Source organism: Pinus tabuliformis, chromosome 3_2 (genome assembly GCF_031772625.1).
Source record: "Pinus tabuliformis cultivar Carrire ecotype Pingquan chromosome 3_2, CPIR1, whole genome shotgun sequence".
Lineage (NCBI taxonomy): Eukaryota > Viridiplantae > Streptophyta > Pinopsida > Pinales > Pinaceae > Pinus > Pinus tabuliformis.
In genome coordinates, this window is record NC_142302.1 from 53,932,773 (window position 1) to 53,943,514 (window position 10,742).

The 10,742-nt window shown below is 37.4% G+C and overlaps 1 protein-coding gene across 1 annotated transcript in view; it reads left to right on the plus strand.

The window, feature by feature from the left end:
• Positions 1–4,498, plus strand: part of LOC149179769 (protein REVEILLE 8-like) — a 318,742-nt gene extending 314,244 nt beyond the window's left edge. Inside the window, exons 8-9 of the mRNA XM_089415801.1 lie at positions 3,678–3,788; positions 3,874–4,498. Of these exons, the coding sequence (XP_089271927.1) occupies positions 3,678–3,788; positions 3,874–4,104 (342 nt within the window). The 3' untranslated portion in view covers positions 4,105–4,498. The remainder of the gene's footprint in view (positions 1–3,677; positions 3,789–3,873) is intronic.
• The last annotated feature ends 6,244 nt before the right edge of the window (positions 4,499–10,742 follow it).

The window sequence follows — 10,742 nt, forward strand, 5'->3', positions numbered from 1 at the left end:
CCCAGTATACTCTGGACAAATACCTCCCAGTCTTCTAAGACAACATTCAGGGCTGTCCTCACCGTCAATTCTTGATCCGGCGTGGTTTCTATAGCAGTCAACTAATCTCGGATCTCATTCAGTCCGTCGAGGAAGGTGTCAATCGGTTCTCCCTTCTTCATCTAATACGACCTCAACTGATTCTCTAGTAACATTCTTCTCTACACAGAAGTATGCTGGTACAATTTCTTGAGGGCCTCCCACATCTCATATGTTGTTTCCTTCTCGGCAATGTGTGGTACTACATGGTCCTTGACCTCGTCAAGGATGATGCTCTTGGCCCTCGCCATTGCCTCCTCGTACTTGTCATTATCATTTGGGTCGACTGGGATAGCTATAACCTTCAAGGCGAAGTTCTTGACACGATTTCTGTCAAGTACGGATAAGATTCTAGCCTTCCAGACTGCAAAGTTCGACGCTCCGTCCAGTCTGTCCTGGTCTCTTACTCCGTGTAGTGCCATGATGCTCTTCTACTTCCCTCCTAGAAGTTCTTGATCTGACTCCCTCTGAATCTTGATTTCCCTCTTGGAAATCCTTCTGCCGATGTCGAGATGTCTCATACTCTGATCGTCTATGCAACCGCACCATTGATCTGGGTCTCTCAGTTAGAGACCCTCGGTAGCAACTCCCTCCTCTTGGCCTTGCCCTATCAGGTACTGTTTTGACTACAGTACCTCACTAGCTCCACTATGCATTGTTCCCATAGCCCTCTAAACCCCAGCAACCTGAAGGTGAGAGCTCCTAGGCTCTGCGCAATCCCAACCTCCTCAGCTAAATGCGTCAGCTCTCCTAGCTTCTGCGTGGCTCTGCATGAGGCTCCCTTTGCCTTCCTTGGCCTCTGCGTTGCCTCTTCCTGGCTCACCCTTGATGACGCAAGCACTGCGTCACCCTTCCCTTATTGCTGCTCTGCTAGAAACAACTTCTGTCACCTCGGGACAATTGTTTTCTACTGCTATTGCTCTGCTCGGCTGATGTCCTCAGTCCTCCTGTGATCTGCAATCACGCTCTGATACCATGTTGAAGTTTCTAAGTCTACCAGTTAGAAACCCTCCATGCACTTTATCTGATTTATTCCTACCTACTTGTTCTGTTACTTAACAAGTTATTTACAATGTAAATATTGAAAATAAACACTAGTGCATGCTCAACATATTACAGATCAACAACTGAAGGAAACATAAACAATCACACCAAATGACACCGTTATTTTTGGACCAATGTCCCCGGAAAAACCCAATGCGGGAAAACCGGTGCAGCTATCTGAGGGTTTTCTTATTAAGCAATATCAGAGTACAATCTGGGTGCCAAATCCGGCCTACCCAATAGAGAATTTCCTTGGCAATAATACCTCTCAGTTTGAGACAAATGTCTCGGCTGAAACCCCGGATAAACCTTCCGGCAGCTCCTCAGCTCCAATCTGCCCCAGAAACCCCAGCGTCTGCCTTTTTGGACTGCGTCAGCCCCTCTCTGCCCAGCGCTGGCCCTACGTCACCCTGAATGGGTCTGCCTTACCCTTAGGAGGCCCTGTGTCAGCCCTCTAGCCCTCTGCGTCAGCAACGCTAGCCTCTCTGAGGCTCTGCGCAGCTCCCGGCTGCCTCTACGTGGCCTTGCGTGAGCTCTGGCTGCTACTGCGTCACTCTCTCTGGCTACTACGCTGCTCTTCTGGCACTATCTATGCCTCTTTGTCTCTCTGTACTCAATGCCTCGCAGCTGCAACTCCGATCACTGATTCTATCTCTCTTAGCAAACCCCGCTCTAGAGAATAGAATGATTGATCACTCTGGTGTACTCTCCAATTGACCCTCAAGCCTCCTCTTATACTTTTCTCGTTGACATATCAACGGTCGAGATTAAGTCCCTAATCAACGGCTAAGATTAGATCTGGTTTGATCCATGTCTTTTGGACCATTCTAACATAGTTTCATATTAATTCATATTAATTTTTTAATTTCCCTAAGTTTAGACTTAGGGATTCCATTAAAAATATTAATTATTTTTAATATCTCATGAACTGTTTAGAATCTGCTCAAACCCTTTCTGGGTATTGGAGATCTCATGTGCCCCAACCCTTCCACCAAATTTCGTGGCTAGAGCACATTCGATGCTACCCCAAATCAACACCCAGCAATTCAATTGCTTCAATCAAGATGTTAGCAATGAATTGGGAATCTTTCAACTACCCCTCACAATCAATTGTTTGTAAAAACATCGCCCCCTTGGGGCTCTGAGCAATCACATTGATCAAAGGCCTATTCCTTTGATCTTTCCATCCATCAGAAATTATGAACACCACTGAAATGTGCCATGAATTATGAATGGGGCTTAATTTAGCCTCCAAATCTAACTTCTCTGTCCTCTAGATTCCCCGTCTCTAAAATGTTAGCTTGGTCATGTTTAACTTACAGTAAACATTCTAGGCCATATTGCAAAGGCTAGACATTTGAATGAAGGCCATGAGTCATGACTTTGTGTCAAGAGCAATGAACATCACTTAGCCAAAATTTAAATACCTCTAGGCTCTGTCGCTCTTATCGATGGTCTCCTCTCGAGTCTCCAACTCCAAGTGGTGACGGAAGACACTAGACAATCTCTTTGACTCCAACTTCAAGCGGTGGTGATGGCAGACAATCCCAACTCCCAAGTCAACTCAAGCAGCGATGGCACAAGGTCGACACCACCTTCGGACTCAATGAAATGATAATGAAATAGGTTAAGAAGGGGCCAAGCCAAGAACACAAAACGATAAACATAAATCTGTTCCATGCGTAACTTTTTGTGTGACCCGTTTTGGGAAATTTGGATACATATTACGATTTTCGTACGAAAATCGTGATACATATCCATTTTTTCCATGAACGAATCGATTAGTCAAAAAACTCCGTTGAAATGTTTCGGATCTTTGGCTGGTCGTTTCCGAAAAAATGAAACGGGACTAAAACGTATCAAGTCCGTACCCAATTCCGTTTGTACTCATTTCAGGATCCGAAATGTTGAACGACATTTCTAGGAGATTGGGGCACCTTTTGCGGTATCCTAGAATGGTCATTGATGGGAGTGTCTTTGAATGTCTTGGCCCTTGTCAAGTCACAAGTTCCTATTAGTATTGACTTCCGCATTGTTAGTACTAGCTTCACCCAATTTTAATGGTAAAAAAAACATATGGGATTTCGTTCCACATTGATGCCTTCATCCATATGCAATGAAAATTTTAGGGGCTAATATTTCGTAGATAGGTTAATTTTTCCATGTTTTTTTCCTAAAAATGAATGGCCCAAATAAAATTTTATAGTACAAAATTATTTTATCTTAAAAACCGCCCAAAATTTATAGACTTGGAAATTAGAAATTTGATATTTTTACAAAGATATTGCCAAACATTTTATAGTTTGCATATTAAGGACTAATGAATTTCATCAAAAGGTTTTTAAACTTTAAGATAAATTTCCTTTCTTAAAATTTTCCATGTCCATGGAGTCTTGTTTAATGGTTAAAATAAATTATAATTTTCTGCCTTTTATCCTATTGTCAATGGAATTTGCATAATTCATGCCCAATTTATGTAAGGTTTATCTCTTATGAAACGTCATTGTTTCATAGGTTTCTCGTCATTGTATCTAAGAATCTTGTGATAATTGCAGAAATTATTTTTATCAGTATATGACATGAATCCTGAAGATGCTGAACCTGCTATAGAAAATCAAACAGATGAGTGCGTGGCAGTGCCAGGCACTGCTGCAAAGCAGCCATCGGTAAGTGAGCATCCTCTTCCATCCTCTAATCAAATTTCTTTATTCACCATATTTGTTGACATTCATCTTATTGATGATTTAACAGGATCTTTGGAATGGTCCTCTCAGATCTGTTCATCTGGGGTCAGTAAAAGGACATGAGAAAGAAGAACAAAATAGTCAACAGAAAAGCCATGATCTGAAAGGATCGTCAGACTCCAAACACTCTGATCTTGATGGCAGTTCTGTTAATGGTACTGCTGCTTCCTTCCATGGCAACCTAGCTAAGACTTGCGGCATGACAAGAAGCTGTTTTTCAAATGAAGCTCCAACATAAAATAGTACACGCGGGAGTATTGAGTTAGGCTTTCAAGATATAGTCGAGTGTGAATGTCTGGCTAAGCTGCTCATGTAATTTGTTATTTACTTATTCTATTTTGTGATACCTGTAATATACATGTTAGGTGTTCAGAGTGTATAGGTAAATCTCTGCCTTCAATAGTTTGAATTTGCGAAACGTAAGCCAGTTGGCTACCCGCAGACTGTACCATGAATTGGTGGCATGTAGAACTATTCTTTTCTAAATCATGCAACCTCGTAAAAGCTGCCATGTCTCAATTGTTTTGGCTTCTCTACATCTGTTGGCAGCTGTCATTATGCACTGATGGCATGTGGAAATTCAGGTAAAGATTAGCCGAGTTCACAGTATTTTGAAGTTTCAACGCAGCTGAGCTGATGAGCATCGTCCTCCATTTCTTTGCCAAATATACACTAGTAGGTGCCCATGGAATATATATAATTGCTACAACAATTATTTATGATTGAGAGATGAATAGTGACATCATATATGTTTATATCAGTCTTTTGGATTAATCACATCATTGGGATTGGGTCGACATTTCGAACCAATCAATGTGGTTCATCTTGTTTGTATATTTAAATTGCTATATAGTATTCTTGCAAATAAGAATCCAAATATAAAAGTTCCTGACTACAAAAATTGTTATTTTTGTATAAGATAAGCCAGGCAAAATTCAAATCTTTTTTGAACATATTAAAATGAATATTTGAACTTTGTTGGTACTTGGGATTTATACCTCTTCATTAATTTCGATTTCATTGGAAGCATATTATGAATAATCTTTTAGTTAAACTTTATTATTGTTTTCCCTTCATACTTTTCCCACCACCGTTTTATCCCTTGTCCTTCACTTTTTAAAAATTTAACCATAATTCCCTCATTTCCATATATATACTCGTTCAACATCTTATATTTCCCTTTCATTTCCTTTCACTTGAATGCCATCCATCTTTATTTCTTGTTACTTCATTTTCTAAAACGATGTGCGATACGTGGTGGGTTATATATGTGTGTTAATGTGTAATATCATATATTCTCATTCAATATCTCATATTGAGCCTTCACTTCCTTTAATTGAATTACAAGCTCTGCACATATGTTACATATGTTACCCCTGTTTCCAGAAGAATGCGTAGTACCATATTTGTACACTTGTTATTCAACAATTTAACTATGTGTGGTGGGGTACTCTCAATGGCCGTTTTTATAATCACAACTTTAACACGTTCTTACAAGTTCTGCACATATGTTACCCCAGTTTCCTGAAGAACGTGTAATACCATATTTGTACACTTGTTATTCCAATTTAACTGTGTCGTGGGGTACTCTCAATGACTGTTTTTATAATCACAAGTTAACACATTCTTATTAAAATAACATTTAATATCTAAAGGAGAAATTTAATAGAATAGTATGAAATTATTCAATCCTACAGTGTCTCAAAATTGCATTCAAATTCTTACAAGCTCTGCACATATGTTACCCCAGTTTCCAGAAGAATGTGTAATACCATATTTGTACACTTGTTATTCCAATTTAACTGTGTCGTGGGGTAGTCTCAATGACTGTTTTTATAATTACAACCTAACACATATTCTTATTAAAATAATATTTAATATCTAAAGAATAAATTTAATAGAACGGTATGAAATTATTCAATCCTACAGTGGCACAAAATTGTATTCAAAATTATGTGATGTTGTTGTGTTTGTAGGTTCACATTACTAAATATTTGAAGGATAACTTTAATGGAACACAATGTGAAATTATTGCATTCAAAGTATGTGACGGTGTTGTGTTTGTAGGGACACACTCTTGTTGATTGTATGGTCCACTTTATAATTAAAAATAATACTAGTAATTGATGTTCAAAGAAATTCGTTATTCATGGTTGGATTATTACTATTTAATTAATAACTTTTTATTTGAGATATTGGTTAATAAAATTATTATTATTCATTTGAAATATAAATATAAGATTAATTTAATCACAAATTATTTTAATAAATTATATATAGTCAATTTAATAAATGGGTAGATATTTTTCTATTAAATTCATGGAGATTTTAAATTTTTTTTTTTTCAATCTTTTAATTTATCAATTATTTATGCATTTATGTAAATGGCTTTCAGATTTGTTTTTTGTTTAACAGATCTCTATAAATGCTGACATGGTGTTAATACCATCAATTTTTTGCTTAGTATGTGAATGTTTGGTGAAATTATTTCATATATATATATATATATATAAAGATACTTTTATTAAAGTTGATATCTAGTAATAATAAGTTATTAATTTAAATACTTTATATAATTACTTTTTATAATTTAAGGATATTAATTAACTAGATTTTAAAAATTTTCAAATAAATGCTTTTCATATTATGGATGAGGTAACTTGAATGTGGGATGAGTATATTTAATCATATATTTCTGTTTTCACTTTTCTTGAGGTTAACTAAAGAGCATTCATAGAGATCCAAGTGGGAGGAAGTTTATTTATTAATGTAAATGTGAATGTAAGCCAACAATGACACTACTGACAGCATATTAACAATAAAGATGTCCATTAGAGGCAAGGGACATGAGGGTTAAAGCACATATTAAGGATACTTGTTTTTTTGTTAGTTATTCTAGTGGTAGCCGTTTTTTGAATGGGTAGAAGCACATTTGTTATATCAGTGGCATCTCTTTCTTTGAATGAATGGAAGTAGATGTTTGGACCTTTGGTAAACAAAATTAGATTCATCATTGATGGGTATTTTGGGTGAGGACTTTGATATTATTTTATTTCCCAAAAATAACAAGAATTGGAACTAGTTGCACAATTTGGTGTAATTTTGTAATCCCTAGATGACTATTGTCTTGCATTTTTCATAATTAAATAAATCAAATTTGTGGTGGCATTGTTGTCATTGATGGCAAATGAGCAGCAGTGAAATAGGTCTTTGATGTAATTGATGTATGTATGGTTGATGAGGTCTTGTGATGCTTGTTGCTACGCTTGCTTGACAGAAGTATGGTCACCATATATGTGAGGAGGTGCAGTGGATGATAGCTTATGAGAAACAAGATAGAACAGAGATATGGAGATGTTGAGCTAGTTTGTTATCAGAGATGTTGATCATGTTGTAATGCAAGGCAAAGACATCACGAAGGGTGTCATTGATGGCATGGTTGTCTTGGAGCTCTTATGTTGTTTGCATATGTTGTGTAAGTAGTTACATATCTGTGTTGGTTACATATGCTTGTTGGTTGTTGATAACAGAATGTTGCAGAGATTGTTGTGATGCAAGGCAAAGGCAAAGGCATGTTGAAAGGCTAATGCAATGACAATATGTCGTTGAGGTATGTTGATGTTGACAATAGTATGCTTGAGCTAGCGGACAGTAGGAAGTTTTGCTTAGAGGTAGTGGTAGGGAATCTCTTAACCATTTACAAGTCAGATCCCATACCAATTAATAGCAAAGGAGATGTTAGAGTGGTTTTTGTTTTCAAGATGTTTTACTAGAGCTTTATGCATCTTAATGTGTAAGCTAAAAATCTGTGAGCAAGTTAACAAAAAAAATAGCAAAGTAATTCAAAGGAATAACATCTAGGTCTATCAAAGGTTGATATATCCGCAAATGAACATCCAAACCTCCAGATGTATGCAATGTTGGTGAATGAGTTACAAATAAGGTTGATGATATGATGTTGAATGAGTTACAAATGAGGTTGATGATGAACTTAATGAACAATCACTCAATATCCCATGGTTGTTTTCATTGTGAACACCCCCTTGCCATTGATGTCAAAAGGGGAGGTAGAATAGAGAAGAGAATAGATGATTATCAGGACAAAAATTGGAGGATCATAGTGTTGCCATCAATGCCAAAGGGGGAGATTGTTGGCGTTGTTTTCATTGATGGCAAAGGAGTATCAACGAGGTATGCTTGCATGCAAGAGACTACTACCAAAGGAGTAGCAAGATAGGTCTTTGATGTCATTGATGTATGCATAGTTGATGAGGTCTTGTGATGCTTGCTATTATACTTAACAGAAGTATGGTCACCATATGTGTGAGGAGGTGCAACCGAAAATAGCTTGTGAGCAGCAAGGTAGAACAAAGGTATGTAGATGTTGAGTTAGTTTGTTATCAGAGATGTTGATCATGTTGCAAAGCAAGGAAAAGACACAGAAAAGAGTGTCATTGAGAGCATGGTTTTCTTGGAGCTCTTATGTTGCTTTCATATGTTGTGTAATTGGTTACATATGCTTGTTGGTTGTTGATGACAGAATGTTGCAGATTGTTACGTTCTAGAGATTGTTGTGATGTAAGGTAAAGGAAAATGCATGATACAAGGAAAGGCAAAGGAAAAAGCAAAGGCATGATGAAAGGTTAGGCCAATGGCAATATGTTGTTGAGGTATGTTGATGTTGACAATAGTCTGCTTGAGCTAGTGGAAAGTAGGAAGTTGTAGCCACAGAGATATGTTGTAAAGAGTTGTTGAGGTCTAGATGTATTAGTAGTACAAAGGTGATGACAACAAAACAATGGTATTATGACAATAATGTGCCCTCTACTTTGAGAAACTGCATTATAACACAGGTCATGTATTCTATGTTTTGTGTTACACCAGAGTGTAACGCACTATACCTTCTTCTAACCCATGTTACAATGTGTTTGCTTATCCATTCAAGCCCTAACGCATGCAATCATTAATGTTGGCTTATGATATTTCGGTTTTGAATATATGTTGTTTATTTGTCTTTATTTATGCTTCAAATTTGAGAATGAATGCTTGGAAACAAAGAGACACAACCTTTGGAATGCAAAGAGACAAGACTTGTCATTTCAAATTTGTGTTTGGAATACTAACAGCCATCAAAGCTTGTTTACAAAAGTGTCTAAGGTTGGAAGGTTGTATGGTTAGAGAGTTAGAGAAAGTGAGAGCTTATTTGAGTTGTTTATTACTTGGCACATATAGAGTATATGTGAAGCAAATTTGAGGAGAAGAAGCAGAGACAAAGATGGAGGTATGCAGAGTTATAGAGCAAGTAACTAGCACATTGTTTTCTTTATATATCAGAGGATTGTAGTTTCCTTTCAAGTTGCAATTTGATAAAGAAAAGGTTGGAGCCCGTTGAGATAGGAGCCTCATGTGTGTTGTAGTCTGCAAAAAACATTATGGGAGTTGGAGCTTCCTTGCAAGTTGAAGCTTGCAGAAGAAATTGAGGTAGCAACTTCCTGTAGGTTAGAGCCTATAGAAAATCAAATGTTATAAAGGGGTAGGAATTTGTCTATGCATCACAATAATAACATATTCATGGTTTTCTCCTTTTATGAATTTCCACTTATATCTGATGTCTATATGTGTTATTGTTATCTGTTGATTTGATATTATGGTTTACATATTACATGTTGTTCAAATATTAAATTATTTGTTCATAATGTGTTAAGTTTCTCATATGATATATTGATTATCAATTAATAAGTTTAGATTTCACCCCTCGCCCCCCACCCTCCCCCCCCTCGCCCCCCACCCTGCTGTCAGTTTAGTCAAGTTTTTGTTATGAAGGCAATCCCCTTTGCGGATAGAGGTGGTCTCTCTTGCCCAATGAGTGGGTCTAGCAACAAACTAACATACACTTTTCTAGCTTATGTTTAACAAATGAAGAGAGAGAGTGACCTACCTTGCTCTGATGCTAATTGTTCAATCCTTTGGGGATGACTTTGATTCCTTTGCTTCTAGGCTCGCTTCTTACTTGTTCTTCACGTCTGAGTACCTGCAAGAAAGATCAAAGAGCAATACAAGGTACAAGAGCATACATCAAACATAAACTACTTAATAGATCAAGGAGTATTAAGCTAAAAGCATAAAAATCTACACAATTATGGAAAGTGAACATCAGATGTATATATTAATAAACTAAAAGGGGAAGCATACAACTTATGCCTTGATGTTGGAGACCTCTTTTTGGTGGATGTCCAAGGCCAAGAAAAGACTCTTTAAGTACTCCTTCTCCAAGTTAGAATGGGTAGCATTTGGGCATAATCTCAGTATAGGATTGCAAACAATCAATGACCAACCATTTGGGAGGAAGGTCCACATCTCAAGGGGAAGGCCTATAATGATAAGATCAAGAGCTCCAAATGGAAGAGCTCGGCCATATCTACAACAACCAATATCCAGCTCATTGTTGTCGAAGTTTCTAACATACGAAGCTTCTCCCCCATTTTGGGAAAACCTGCCAAAAGAGGTTCAACGTGGGTTTTCTTATCAAAACTCGCGCTGGAAGCGCTAAGGTAAAGTAGTGCAACCTTCCATCAACATAGGCAGGCAGTGGAGCAAAGAGTGTTGGCCCTAAAAATTAGGGTTTTAGGTAACCTTCTTCAGAATTGACTCGGGGCAGTGTTCCTTTGGTTTTTCGGGGATGTTTTTGTCTATGTATCATGATGGATATACTTCACAGTTTTCAACATTTTGGCACTTTAGGATATGGAACATGAAGTGAACAAGAGGTGTGACAAAATATTGTGTAACAAATGCCCCCTAAAGCATGAAGGCAGAACAGGGAGTGATGGTTGAGATGCTTTACAAGCCAAGGCAAGGACTAGAACAACACCATTA